This window comes from Oncorhynchus gorbuscha, linkage group LG16, assembly GCF_021184085.1.
Source record: "Oncorhynchus gorbuscha isolate QuinsamMale2020 ecotype Even-year linkage group LG16, OgorEven_v1.0, whole genome shotgun sequence".
In the NCBI taxonomy this organism is placed as follows: Eukaryota; Metazoa; Chordata; class Actinopteri; order Salmoniformes; family Salmonidae; genus Oncorhynchus; species Oncorhynchus gorbuscha.
The window spans coordinates 77,280,336-77,296,163 of NC_060188.1; the positions used below are offsets into that span (position 1 = coordinate 77,280,336).

General features: G+C 42.8%; 1 protein-coding gene across 3 annotated transcripts in view; it reads right to left on the bottom strand.

Moving 5' to 3' along the window:
• The window catches only part of LOC124000830 (netrin receptor UNC5C-like), a 322,367-nt gene that overhangs the window by 93,228 nt on the left and 213,311 nt on the right, over window positions 1–15,828 (bottom strand). For all 3 annotated transcript variants that reach the window (XM_046307469.1, XM_046307470.1, XM_046307468.1), the window contains one exon: window positions 11,231–11,334. In XM_046307469.1, the coding sequence (XP_046163425.1) occupies window positions 11,231–11,334 (104 nt within the window). The remainder of the gene's footprint in view (window positions 1–11,230; window positions 11,335–15,828) is intronic.

The window sequence follows — 15,828 nt, forward strand, 5'->3', positions numbered from 1 at the left end:
CTGTAAAAAAATCATCACGACACCTGTGATGGAAACGGGTCGTTTCGGTACAATTTTATAAATGCCGACAGATAATTTGTTTGTTCGACATGGTGTGATCTTTTTGTGTCTGTAAAATTAATTATGCGAGAAATGGTGGTGCGCAAATATTGATATGCAGTGCATTTGGGGAGTTTCTCCCATTCTTCTCTATGTAAATAAGATATTTCCATTTTTTTAATACATTTGCAAAATTAAATGGAATAATTATTGTGCGTAGATTGATGAGAATAAATATATATTTAATCTATTCTGGAATAAGGCTGTAACATAACAAAATGCACTGTAATAACCATCATATCGAAATAAACTTGGAGTTAAGCGATGACATGGTGTGCAGTCCTCTCACTATGACACAGGAAAGAGTGCAGTTTATTAGGCTACAGATGAAATAAGTTCTGATGAACTTCACATGGTGGTGAAATTCCAAGGTGATATTGATGCCAGTGGAGGTCGGTGACGTTTAAGATGAAGGACAATATTTTTTTGCTGCCTTTTTTCTATTTCAGCATATTGGATTTTTTAAATGTATTTTATTTCACCTTTATTTAACGAGGTAGGCCAGTTGAGAAAAACTGCGACCTGGCCAAGATAAAGCAAAGCAGTGCGACAAAAACAACACATAGTTACACATAGGATAAACAAAAGTACAGTCAATAACACAATAGAAAAATCTATATACAGTGTGTTGCAAATGGAGTAAGGAGGTAAGGCAATAAATAGGCCATAGTAGCGAAGTAATTACAATTTAGCAAATTAACACTGGAGTGATAGATGTGCAGATGATGATGTGCAAGTAGAAATACTGGTGTGCAAAAGAGCAAAAAAGTAATTAAAAACAATATGGGGATGAGGTAGGTAGATTGGATGGGCTATTTACAGATGGGCTATGTACAGCTGCAGCGATCGGTAAGCTGCTCAGATAGCTGATGCTTAAAGTTAGTGAGGGAGATATAAGTCTCCAACTTCAGCCAATTTTTCAATTTGTTCCAGTCATTGGCAGCTGGATAGCTAGGTTGCCAGTTGGATGGAAACCTAGCTATTGTTGTCCTCAGAAAACATTCATAATTTTGTAGTAATACTATTGCGATTTTGACATACATTTGGTATTTGCTATTTTATTAGGATCCCCGTTATCTGGGCGGGGTTAGAGCATTGGACTAGTAACCGGAAGGTTGCAAATTCAAACCCCCCGAGCTGACAAGGTACAAATCTGTACCCTGAACAGGCAGGCAGTTAACCCACTGTTTGTAGGCTGTCATTGAAAATAATAATAATTTGTTATTAACTGTATTGCCTACTTGCAGGCTTGTTTTCAAATTGCTGTGCGTTTTGTTGCCAACCTATTTTGCTACCTGACAACTTTACGGGTTTCACTTTTTAATTACCGTTCATATATTTATTTTTTTCCTCGACTTTTTCACTCCGGACGCTTTATCTGGACACGATTCGTCAGGACCTCCAACAGCCGAAGCTAAGTAGTAACATTAACATGATGCCTTCTAATTGCAGCCGCTGTGCTCGCCTTACGGCGAGGATAGCTGTACTGCAAGCCCAGCTTCAGACGCAATCGTTAGGCAAGGGTAATTTCAGTGTAGGAAAGGATGAAACAGCGTCTGTGCCACCAGTAAGTACAGATAGTAGTATAAATCCCCTGGCACAGTCCCCGCAGCCGGACAACTTTCTCACGGTTTCTGGAAGGAAATGCTGTAGGAACGCTCAACCGGTGTCGCTCATTCAGCAGACAGAAACTTTCAACCGGTTCTCCCCATTAAGCAGAGGGTCGGTGTCAAAGGCCGAGTCTTCTCTGGTCTCTACTCCTCCCGTTACGGGGTCTGAGACGCCGAAGCTTCCCACCATTAGCTCTGACAAATTGAAAACTCTAGTCATTGGCGACTCCATTACCCGCAGTATTAGACTTAAAGCGAATCATCCAGCGATCATACACTGTTTACCCGGGGGCAGGGCTACCGACGTTAAGGCTAATCTGAAGATGGTGCTGGCTAAAGCTAAAACTGGCGAGTGTAGAGAGTATAGAGATATTGTTATCCACGTCGGCACCAACGATGTTAGGATGAAACAGTCAGAGATCACCAAGCGCAACATAGCTTCTGCGTGCATATCAGCTAGAAAGATGTGTCGGCATCGAGTAATTGTCTCTGGCCCCCTCCCAGTTAGGGGGAGTGATGAGCTCTACAGCAGAGTCTCACAACTCAATCGCTGGTTGAAAACTGTTTTCTGCCCCTCCCAAAAGATAGAATTTGTAGATAATTGGCCCTCTTTCTGGGACTCGCCCACAAACAGGACCAAGCCTGACCTGCTGAGGAGTGACGGACTCCATCCTAGCTGGAGGGGTGCTCTCATCTTATCTGCCAACATAGACAGGGCTCTAATTCCTCTAGCTCCACAATGAAATAGGGTGCAGGCCAGGCAGCAGGCTATTAGCCAGCCTGCCAGCATAGTGGAGTCTGCCACTAGCATAGTTAGTGTAGTCAGGTCAGCTATCACCATTGAGACCGTGTCTGTGCCTCGACCTGGGTTGGGCAAAACTAAACATGGCGGTGTTCGCCTTAGCAATCTCACTAGGATAAAGACCACCTCCATTCCTGTCATTACTGAAAGAGATCATGATACCTCACATCTCAAAATAGGGCTACTTAATGTTAGATCCCTTACTTCAAAGGCAATTATAGTCAATGAACTAATCACTGATCATAATCTTGATGTGATTGGCCTGACTGAAACATGGCTTAAGCCTGATGAATTTACTGTGTTAAATGAGGCCTCACCTCCTGGCTACACTAGTGACCATATCCCCCGTGCATCCCGCAAAGGCGGAGGTGTTGCTAACATTTACGATAGCAAATTTCAATTTACAAAAACAAAAATGACGTTTTCGTCTTTTGAGCTTCTAGTCATGAAATCTATGCAGCCTACTCAATCACTTTTTATAGCTACTGTTTACAGGCCTCCTGGGCCATATACAGCGTTTCTCACTGAGTTCCCTGAATTCCTATCAGACCTTGTAGTCATTGCAGATAATATTCTAATCTTTGGTGACTTTAATATTCACATGGAAAAGTCCACAGACCCACTCCAAAAGGCTTTTGGAGCCATCATCGACTCAGTGGGTTTTGTCCAACATGTCTCTGGACCCACTCACTCTCACAGTCATACGCTGGACCTAGTTTTGTCCCATGGAATAAATGTTGTGGATCTTAATGTTTTTCCTCATAATCCTGGACTATCAGACCACCATTTTATTACGTTTGCAATTGCAACAAATAATCTGCTCAGACCCCAACCAAGGAACATCAAAAGTCGTGCTATAAATTCACAGACAACACAAAGATTCCTTGATGCCCTTCCAGACTCCCTCTGCCTACCCAAGGACGCCAGAGGACAAAAATCCGTTAACCACCTAACTGAGGATCTCAATTTAACCTTGCGCAATACCCTAGATGCAGTTGCACCCCTAAAAACTAAAAAAATGTCTCATAAGAAACTAGCTCCATGGTACACAGAAAATACCCGAGCTCTGAAGCAAGCTTCCAGAAAATTGGAACGGAAATGGCGCCACACCAAACTGGAAGTCTTCCGACTAGCTTGGAAGGATGGTACCGTGCAGTACCGAAGAGCCCTTACTGCTGCTCGATCGTCCTATTTTTCTAACTTAATTGAGGAAAATAAGAACAATCCGAAATTCCTTTTTGATACTGTGGCAAAGCTAACTAAAAAGCAGCATTCCCCAAGAGAGGATGACTTGCACTTTAGCAGTGATAAATTCATGAACTTCTTTGAGGAAAAGATTATGATTATTAGAAAGCAAATTACGGACTCCTCTTTAAACCTGCGTATTCCTCCAAACCTCAGTTGTCCTGAGTCTGCACAACTCTGCCAGGACCTAGGATCAAGAGAGACGCTCAAGTGTTTTAGTACTATATCTCTTGACACAATGATGAAAATAATCATGGCCTCTAAACCTTCAAGCTGTATACTGGACCCTATTCCAATTAAACTACTGAAAGAGCTGCTTCCTGTGCTTGGCCCTCCTATGTTGAACATAATAAACGGCTCTCTATCCACTGGATGTGTACCAAACTCACTAAAAGTGGCAGTAATAAAGCCTCTCTTGAAAAAGCCAAACCTTGACCCAGAAAATATAAAAAACTATCGGCCTATATCGAATCTTCCATTCCTCTCAAAGATTTTAGAGAAGGCTGTTGCGCAGCAACTCACTGCCTTCCTGAAGACAAACAATGTATACGAAATGCTTCAGTCTGGTTTTAGACCTCATCATAGCACTGAGACAGCACTTGTGAAGGTGGTAAATTACATTTTGATGGCATCGGACCGAGGCTCTGCATCTGTCCTCGTGCTCCTAGACCTTAGTGCTGCTTTTGATACCATCGATCACCACATTCTTTTGGAGAGATTGGAAACCCAAATTGGTCTACACGGACATGTTCTGGCCTGGTTTAGGTCTTATCTGTCGGAAAGATATCAGTTTGTCTCTGTGAATGGTTTGTCCTCTGACAAATCAACTGTACATTTCGGTGTTCCTCAAGGTTCTGTTTTAGGACCACTATTGTTTTCACTATATATTTTACCTCTTGGGGATGTTATTCGAAAACATAATGTAAACTTTCACTGCTATGCGGATGACACACAGCTGTACATTTCAATGAAACATGGTGAAGCACCAAAATTGCCCTCGCTAGAAGCATGTGTTTCAGACATAAGGAAGTGGATGGCTGCAAACTTTCTACTATTAAACTCGGACAAAACAGAGATGCTTGTTCTAGGTCCCAAGAAACAAAGAGATCTTCTGTTGAATCTGACAATTAATCTTAATGGTTGTACAGTCGTCTCAAATAAAACTGTGAAGGACCTCGGCGTTACTCTGGACCCTGATCTCTCTTTTGAAGAACATATCAAGACCATTTCGAGGACAGCTTTTTCCATCTACGTAACATTGCAAAAATCAGAAACTTTCTGTCCAAAAATGATGCAGAAAAATTAATCCATGCTTTTGTCACTTCTAGGTTAGACTACTGCAATGCTCTATTTTCCGGCTACCCGGATAAAGCACTAAATAAACTTCAGTTAGTGCTAAATACGGCTGCTAGAATCCTGACTAGAACCAAAAAATTTGATCATATTACTCCAGTGCTAGCCTCTCTACACTGGCTTCCTGTCAAAGCAAGGGCTGATTTCAAGGTTTTACTGCTAACCTACAAAGCATTACATGGGCTTGCTCCTACCTACCTCTCTGATTTGGTCCTGCCGTACATACCTATACGTACGCTACGGTCACAAGACGCAGGCCTCCTAATTGTCCCTAGAATTTCTAAGCAAACAGCTGGAGGCAGGGCTTTCTCCTATAGAGCTCCATTTTTATGGAACGGTCTGCCTACCCATGTCAGAGACGCAAACTCGGTCTCAACCTTTAAGTCTTTACTGAAGACTCATCTCTTCAGTGGGTCATATGATTGAGTGTAGTCTGGCCCAGGAGTGGGAAGGTGAACGGAAAGGCTCTGGAGCAACGAACCGCCCTTGCTGTCTCTGCCTGGCCGGTTCCCCTTTTTCCACTGGGATTCTCTGCCTCTAACCCTGTTACGGGGCTGAGTCACTGGCTTGCTGGGGCTCTCTCGTGCCGTCCCTGGGGGGATGCGTCACCTGGGTGGGTTGATTCACTGTTGTGGTCGGCCTGTCTGGGTTCCCCCCCACCCCTTGGGTTGTACCGTGTCGGAGATCTTTGTGGGCTATACTCGGCCTTGTCTCAGGATGGTAAGTTGGTGGTTGAAGATTTCCCTCTAGTGGTGTGGGGGCTGTGCTTTGGCAAAGTGGGTGGGGTTATATCCTTCCTGTTTGGCCCTGTCCGGGGGTGTCCTCGGATGGGGCCACAGTGTCTCCTGACCCCTCCTGTCTCAGCCTCCAGTATTTATGCTGCAGTAGTTTATGTGTCGGGGGCTAGGGTCAGTTTGTTTATCTGGAGTACTTCTCCTGTCCTATTCGGTGTCCTGTGTAAATCTAAGTGTGCGTTCTCTAATTCTCTCCTTCTCTCTTTCTTTCTCTCTCTCGGAGGACCTGAGCCCTAGAACCATGCCCCAGGACTACCTGACATGATGACTCCTTGCTGTCCCCAGTCCACCTGGCCATGCTGCTGCTCCAGTTTCAACTGGCCTGGGCCCTAGGACCATGTCCCAGGACTACCTGACATGAGGACTCCTTGCTGTCCCCAGTCCACCTGGCCATGCTCCTGCTCCAGTTTCAACTGTTCTGCCTTACTATTATTCAACCATGCTGGTCATTTATGAACATTTGAACATCTTGGCCACGTTCTGTTATAATCTCCACCTGGCACAGCCAGAAGAGGACTGGCCACCCCACATATGCTCTCTCTAATTCTCTCTTTCTTTCTCTCTCTCGGAGGACCTGAGCCCTAGGACCGTGCCCCAGGACTACCTGACATGATGGCTCCTTGCTGTCCCCAGTCCATCTGACTGTGCTGCTGCTCCAGTTTCAACTGTTCTGCCTTATTATTATTTGACCATGCTGGTCATTTATGAACATTTGAACATCTTGGTCATGTTCTGTTATAATCTCTACCCGGCACAGCCAGAAGAGGACTGGCCACCCCACATAGCTCTCTAGGTTTCTTCCTAGGTTTTGGCCTTTCTAGGGAGTTTTTCCTAGCCACCGTGCTTTTACACCTGCATTGTTTGCTGTTTGGGGTTTTAGGCTGGGTTTCTGTACAGCACTTTGAGATATCAGCTGATGTACGAAGGGCTATATAAATACATTTGATTTGATTTGATTTGAAATAAAGGTAAAATTAATACATAAAAATCTGTACTCTTCTATTCTTCCGCAGCTACATTCACTATACAAACTGACCACCAGCAATTGTGTCTTCAGAGGCGATGTTCAATCCAGCAACATATAATAACCTTGCTACAGTAATAAAGTACCAGAGAAAATAAAAAAGCTGCTTCCAGGATCCAAGGTCCATACCAAGTCAAACTGTGTGTGTGAGCACAGTATTATGTTTTGTTTTATTAGAATGTGTGATGTGAATCCTTGCGTAGCACTACTCCTGGAAAAGACAGCTTTCCATGAGAATCCATCGAAATGATTAAGCATAGTGCTGTAAGACATGGGCAGAATTGACACATTGACATGGGCCACAGTCTCTCTACGATGCCAGTGCCTTCCTGCCTGCCTGCCTGCCTCACTCACTCTGGCCTGGCCTGGCATGGCCTGGTCATAGGCATCCAGTTAAAGAGTCACAGAGAGAACTGACAACACACTGGATCCAAACCCAACAACCTTCAACAGCTCTTCTCTCTCTCTCTCTCCCTCTCTGTCTCCCTGTGGCTGGAATATGACAGATATTTCTTCTGCAGTGACCCTGCTACATATTTCTGCAGATGCATATGCGACCACAGACTTGGGCCCATCTGTTTATCACTAGCCGGGTTCCTGAAGCGTTTGTGTGAGAAAATGCCTGACAGACAGAGAGAGAAAAAAGGCTCTCAGGATCAGTTGGGGTGTTTTTCTCTTCCTCAACAGCTGTGTTTCACTTCAGAAAATATACATAATAGACTGGTGTCTTTATTTCTCAAGTGAGGTAAGTGTGTGTGAGTAATTAATGGTGTTGGATGCCTGCCTCTCTCCACAAGTGGTGGCGGTCGGCCTAGGCTTCACTTCAATACAGTACCCCCTCCAGTCCCTTTTCATTCCAAACTACAATCTGTCATTCTATTCAGACTTCATTATCCTTGGTTGATGATGACAGTGATGACAGTGATTCTCTCTGCCCTGTCAGCGCACAGCTGTGTTGCTACAGTAACAGTAAGGCCTTGATGAGCACAGGTGTGTCATCACAATTGTGCTCCTGTTGAGTCTTAATTATCCCACTGAGCCAATCAGAGAGAAGCTTGATTGGCATCACTCTGAAACAAAGTGTCGGAATCACCAATAGAAAAAGCCTAAAGAGAGTTTTCCAGAGAGTTTGGCCCAAACTTTACTCCATTTAGTAGGTCAGTATTTCTCATCGGGTTATTAGCAAGGCAGTTCCACTCACTTAACTCAGCTTTTCCGGGTCAGTCGCAGGCCTTTTGAGAGTTCAGACCTGTGAAGAACTCACTCCAAAGCTCACAAATTCTGTCACACACTAACTCTCTCTCCCTCTTTCTATTTCTCTCTCTCTCTTTCTCTCCCTGTCCCTCTCCTCCTTTCATCCTCCCTCTTTCTCTCCATGTCCCTGTACTCGATGACTCAGACCTTAGAATTCACCACATCAGTCAGGTTGTAGAATGGGGACGATGTGGGTAGGGAGGGGTGCTACTTGGCAGATGGAGGATAATACACAGTGACACAGTTTAGGAGCCCTGCTCTTATTGCCGATAACTACACATTGTCCCTCACTTACCCACATTGTGATGACTGGCCAGCCTTCAGGAAATACCCAAACATGGCCATGAAAAGCCCAGTGAGGCAGCAGCTGAAAGAGGAGTGCTTTTCTGGGCATTAGAATGTGTGGAACAACTCAGTACTATTATAATAGAATGACTGAGACAAGCTACTGAAAAAACAATGTTCTATTCTGACATAAAGAGAGTTTGACATAGGATATAACTTCTACTTCTAGTTATTGGCATTGTCTAATTTAGTTCACTAAGGCATCCTGATTGGTCGGCATACCTGAGCCAGATACAATACCTTCTTAAAGTATTTTTAAATTTTTTATTTCACCTTTATTTAACCAGGTAGGCCAAGATTGTTCTCATTTACAACTGCGACCTGGCCAAGATTGTTGTTGTCGCAAAGCAGAGCGACAACAACATAACACAGAGTTACACATAGGATAAACAAAGGTACAGTCAATAACACAATAGAAAAATCTGTACACAGTGTGTGCAAATGGAGTAAGGAGGTAAGGCAATAAATAGGCCGTAGTGGTGAAGTAATTACAATTTAGCCATTAACACTGGAGTGAGATGTGCAGATGAGGATGTGCAAGTAAAAATACTGCTGTGCAAAACAGCAGAAAAAAACAAAAACAAATATGGGGATGAAGTTGGTAGTTGGTTGGATGGGCTATTTACAGAGATGGGCTGTGTACAGCTGCAGCGATCGGTAAGCTGCTCAGGTAGCTGATGCTTAAAGTTAGTGAGGGACATATACGTCTCCAACTTCAGTGATTTTTGCAATTCGTTCCAGTCATTGGCAGCCGAGAACTGGAAGAAAAGGCAGCGAAATAAGGTGTTGGCTTTGGGGATGACCAGTGAAATATACCTGCTGGAGCGCGTGCTACGGGTGGGTGTTGATATGGTGACCAGTAAGCTGAGATAAGGCGGAGCTTTACCTAGCAAAAACTTATAGATGACCTGGAGCCAGTGGGTTTGGCGACAAATATGTAGCGAGGAGAGCATTGTTAGATAGTATATGGGGCTTTGGTGACAAAACAGATTGCACTGTGATAGACTGCATCCAATTTGCTGAGGAGTGTTGGAGGCTATTTTGTAAATGACATCGTCAAAGTCAAGGATCGGTAGGATAGTCAGTTTTACGAGGGTATGTTTGGCAGCAAGAGTGAAGGAGGCTTTGTTCGCGAAATAGGAAGCCAATTCTAGATTTCATTTTGGATTGGAGATGCTTAATATGAGTCTGGAAGGAGAGTTTACAGTCTAGCCAGACACCTAAAGCCTTGGCCAGGTCGATGAAGATGGCTGCACAGTACAGTACTGTCTTTTATCGATGGCGGTTATGATATCGTTTAGGACCTTGAGCGTGGCTGAGGTGCACCCATGACCAGCTCGGAAACCGGATTGCATAGTGAAGAAGGTACGGTTGGATTCGAAATGGTTGGTGATCTGTTTGTTCACTTGGCTTTCGAAGACTTTAGAAAGGTAGGGCAGGATGGATATAGGTCTGTAACAGTTTGGGTCTAGAGTGTCTCCCCCTTTGAAGAGGGGGATGACCGTGGCCGCTTTCCAATCTTTAGGAATCTCAGACGATACAAAAGAGAGGTTGAACAGACTAGTAAATAGGGGTTGCAACAATGACAGCGAATAATTTTAGGAAGAGAGGGTTTGGGCCGTTTTCCTATGGGAGATGCAGGGCTGTTGGCCGGTGTTGTGGTAGCCAGGTGGAAAGCATGGCCAGCCGTAGAGAAATGCTTATTGAAATTCTCGATTATCGTGGATTTATCGGTGGAGACAGTGTTTCCTAGCCTCAGTGCAGTGGGCAGCTGGGAGGATGTGCTCTTATTCTCCATGGACTTTACAGTGTCCCAAAACTTTAGTGCTGCAGGATTCAAATTTCTGTTTGAAAAAGCTAGCCTTTGCTTTCTTAACTGACTGTGTATATTGGTTCCTGACTTCCCTGAAAAGTTGCATATCGCTGGGACAATTCGATGCTAGTGCAGTACACCACTGGATGTTTTTGTGCTGGTTAAGGACAGTCAAGTCTAGAGTGAAACAAAGGCAATATATGTTATTCTAAAATTTTGAAAGGGGCATGCTTACAATACAACTTAAATCTCAAATCTACCAGGCCACTTATAAGATACACCCTCTTAAGATTCTAACAATCACTATTAATACATTTGGTTTATTAAAACAAGCTTCCAGGAATGTGGTTGATGGTGGGAATCATAACACATCAGGAACAATGGTAATTGAGGGTGAGGAAACTAGCTCTAACATTCCCTGCAGCTCTACTACCAAACCTCTCCTTCAAAGCAGGACAATTCATTTGGCTAATCTTCCCTGCAGGAAGTGCAATTGAAGGATTTCCTTCAACTTTATCGGTGGGTAAAAAAAGACAGACAATGAGGCTGGTAAACATTTGGTTGTTTTAAGAGCTGTACATCGTATTATTTGCGGCAGAGCCAGCTCTATTCGTTAAGATCAGGAGTGAGGAGGGCTTGGAGTTGCCATCTGTTGAGAAGGAGTAAAGACATGGGGTCCCAGTGTATCTGACATTATGGGGCTACAGCTTTAGGCTCTGCTGCTCAGTAGCTCCAGCGACACAACAAAATTCTGCATCTTCAGGCTGACTTTCAGGATAAGTGTTTGTTAAAACCAGGTTACCTGCTTTACTTGACTATTTATGTTCATTCATTGGACGACCGAATACCAGAGAGTCACTGTAGCTTTGAGTCATGACCTTTGACCCTTACCTCAGCAGCAGGGATTCCTTCTGGGGGGCGGCATTGAAGAAGCACTTCCTGTTCTAGAGACACTTCCTTTCCCAGAGGCTCCTGGTCAAACGTCTTCCTGAGATCTGGAGAAAGACAAACCATAGATAAACATTATGCAACATATCCCTCACATGACATGGCACTGATGTCTTTGACATGGTATCTGACGTCTTTGACATGGTAACTGACGTCTTTGACATGGTAACTGACGTCTTTGACATGGTAACTGATGTCTTTGACATGGTAACTGATGTCTTTGACATGGTAACTGACGTCTTTGACATGGTAACTGACGTCTTTGACATGGTAACTGACGTCTTTGACATGGTAACTGACGTCTTTGAAATGGTAACTGACGTCTTTGACATGGTAACTGATGTCTTTGATATGGTAACTGACATCTTTGACAAGGTAACTGACGTCTTTGATATGGTAACTGACATCTTTGACATGGTAACTGATGTCTTTGACATGGTAACTGATGTCTTTGACATGGTAACTGACGTCTTTGACATGGTAACTGACGTCTTTGACATGGCACTGACGTCTTTGACATGGTAACTGACGTCTTTGACATGGTAACTGACGTCTTTGACATGGTAACTGATATCTTTGACATGGTAACTGACGTCTTTGACATGGTAACTGAAGTCCTTGACATGGTAACTGATGTCTTTGACATGGTAACTGAAGTCTTTGACATGGTAACTGATGTCTTTGACATGGTAACTGACGTCTTTGACATGGCACTGACATCTTTGACATGGTAACTGACGTCTTTGACATGGCACTGACGTCTTTGACATGGTAACTGACGTCTTTGACATGGTAACTGAAGTCTTTGACATGGTAACTGATGTCTTTGACATGGTAACTGACGTCTTTGACATGGTAACTGATGTCTTTGACATGGTAACTGACGTCTTTGACATGGTAACTGATGTCTTTGACATGGTAACTGACGTCTTTGACATGGTAACTGATGTCTTTGACATGGTAACTGACGTCTTTGACATGGTAACTGATGTCTTTGACATGGTAACTGATGTCTTTGACATGGTAACTGACGTCTTTGATATGGTAACTGACATCTTTGACAAGGTAACTGATGTCTTTGACATGGTAACTGACGTCTTTGACATGGCACTGACGTCTTTGACATGGTAACTGACGTCTTTGACATGGTAACTGATGTCTTTGACATGGTAACTGACGTCTTTGACATGGTAACTGATATCTTTGACATGGTAACTGATGTCTTTGACATGGTAACTGACGTCTTTGACATGGTAACTGACGTCTTTGACATGGTAACTGACGTCTTTGACATGGTAACTGATGTCTTTGACATGGTAACTGATGTCTTTGACATGGTAACTGACGTCTTTGACATGGTAACTGACGTCTTTGACATGGCACTGACGTCTTTGACATGGTAACTGACGTCTTTGACATGGTAACTGACGTCTTTGACATGGCACTGACGTCTTTGACATGGTAACTGACGTCTTTGACATGGTAACTGATGTCTTTGACATGGAAACTGACGTCTTTGACATGGCACTGACGTCTTTGACATGGTAACTGACGTCTTTGACATGGCACTGACGTCTTTGACATGGTAACTGACGTCTTTGACATGGTAACTGATGTCTTTGACATGGTAACTGACATCTTTGACATGGTAACTGATATCTTTGACATGGTAACTGACGTCTTTGACATGGTAACTGAAGTCCTTGACATGGTAACTGATGTCTTTGACATGGTAACTGAAGTCTTTGACATGGTAACTGATGTCTTTGACATGGAAACTGACGTCTTTGACATGGCACTGACGTCTTTGACATGGTAACTGACGTCTTTGACATGGCACTGACGTCTTTGACATGGTAACTGACGTCTTTGACATGGTAACTGATGTCTTTGACATGGTAACTGACGTCTTTGACATGGTAACTGATATCTTTGACATGGTAACTGACGTCTTTGACATGGTAACTGAAGTCCTTGACATGGTAACTGATGTCTTTGACATGGTAACTGACGTCTTTGACATGGTAACTGATGTCTTTGACATGGTAACTGACGTCTTTGACATGGCACTGACGTCTTTGACATGGTAACTGACGTCTTTGACATGGTAACTGACGTCTTTGACATGGTAACTGACATCTTTGACATGGTAACTGACGTCTTTGACATGGCACTGACGTCTTTGACATGGTAACTGACGTCTTTGACATGGTAACTGACATCTTTGACATGGTAACTGACGTCTTTGACATGGTAACTGACGTCTTTGACATGGCACTGACGTCTTTGACATGGTAACTGATGTCTTTGACATGGTAACTGATGTCTTTGACATGGTAACTGATGTCTTTGACATGGTAACTGACATCTTTGACATGGTAACTGATGTCTTTGACATGGTAACTGACATCTTTGACAAGGTAACTGACGTCTTTGACATGGTAACTGACATCTTTGACATGGTAACTGACGTCTTTGACAAGGTAACTGACGTCTGACATGGTAACTGACGTCTTTGACATGGTAACTGACGTCTTTGACATGGCACTGACGTCTTTGACATGGTAACTGACGTCTTTGACATGGTAACTGACGTCTTTGACATGGCACTGACGTCTTTGACATGGTAACTGACGTCTTTGACATGGTAACTGATGTCTTTGACATGGAAACTGACGTCTTTGACATGGCACTGACGTCTTTGACATGGTAACTGACGTCTGACATGGTAACTGACATCTTTGACATGGTAACTCATGTCTTTGACATGGTAACTGACATCTTTGACAAGGTAACTGACGTCTTTGACAAGGTAACTGACATCTTTGACATGGTAACTGACGTCTTTGACATGGTAACTGACGTCTTTGACATGGCACTGACGTCTTTGACATGGTAACTGACGTCTTTGACATGGTAACTGATGTCTTTGACATGGTAACTGATGTCTTTGACATGGTAACTGATGTCTTTGACATGGTAACTGATGTCTTTGACATGGTAACTGACGTCTTTGACATGGTAACTGATGTCTTTGACATGGTAACTGATGTCTTTGACATGGTAACTGATGTCTTTGACATGGTAACTGACGTCTTTGACATGGTAACTGACGTCTTTGACATGGTAACTGACATCTTTGACAAGGTAACTGATGTCTTTGATATGGTAACTGACTTCTTTGATATGGCAATGATGTTTTTGATTTAAAAAAGGCTTTGAAGCTTGTAGACTGTCATTTCTCAGTATACAGCTTTGATATTTTCTGCATTTAGCAGCGTTTCCCAAACACGGTACTTTTGCATTTTGCCCTAGCACTACACAACTGAATCAAATAATCAACTGATCATCATCAACCAAAACATGCACTCCTTGGAACTACTTTTTCCAACATTCACTCAATGCACTCCGGGTGTTTACAAAGTGCAGAACAAGCCATTTACATTTAGTTAAGATATGAGACACAATAAATGTAATCAGAAGATACTATTAACATGTAAATATTATTGGTAACAGAATTCAATAATTAAACAGATTAAGTAATGCTCTAAGTTTAAATTGTACACCCAGTGTAGGCTATTACCCTTTTAAGAGCTAGAATAGATTTTGTACCAAATATGTTGTCTCACACTATTCAAACCCCTCAATTAAATAAACAGTCTATAGATCACATATTGCAAATATGGTTTCCAGGTGTTTGATACTGTTCAATTTGCTCCGTTCCATCCATTATTATGAGCTGTCCTCCCCTTTAAAGTGTTTACACTGCACAAAACATGGAAAGAACCGCATTGAATTCACAAACATTTACTGAAAGGGACCAAGTGTGAAAACTCAATATATGCAAAAGTGAAATAAACAATAAAAATGAACAGTAAACATTACACTCAACAGAAGTTCCAAAATAAAAAATACATTACAAATGACATATTATGTATATATACAGTGTTGTAATGATGTACAAATGGTTAAGGTACAGAAGATAAAATAAATAAGCATAAATATGGGTTGTATTTACAATGGTGTTTGTTTTTCACTGGTTGCCCTTTTCTTGTGGCAAGAGGTCACAAATCTTGCTGCTGTGATGGCACACTGTGGTATTTCACCGAGTAGATATCAAAATTGGGTTTGTTTTGGAATTCTTTGTGGATCTGTGTAACCTGAGGGAAATATGTGTCTCTAATATGATCATACATTGGGCAGGATATTAGGAAGTACAGCTCAGTTTCCACCTCATTTTGTGGGCAGTGTGCACATAGCAGTGTGCACATAGTGCACATACGTTTGGGTCAGTCACAGTGGTGAGGTATTCTGCCACTGTGTACTCTCTGTTTAGGGCCAAATAGCATTCTAGTTTGCTCTGATTTTTTGTCAATTCTTTCCAATGTGTCAAGTAATTATATTTTTGTTTTCTCATGATTTGCTTGGGTCTAATTGTGTTGCTGTCCTGGAGCTCTGTGGGGTCTGTTTGTGTTTGTGAACAAAGCCCCAGGACCAGCTTGCTTAGGGGACTCTTCTCCAGGTTCATCTCTCTGTAGGTG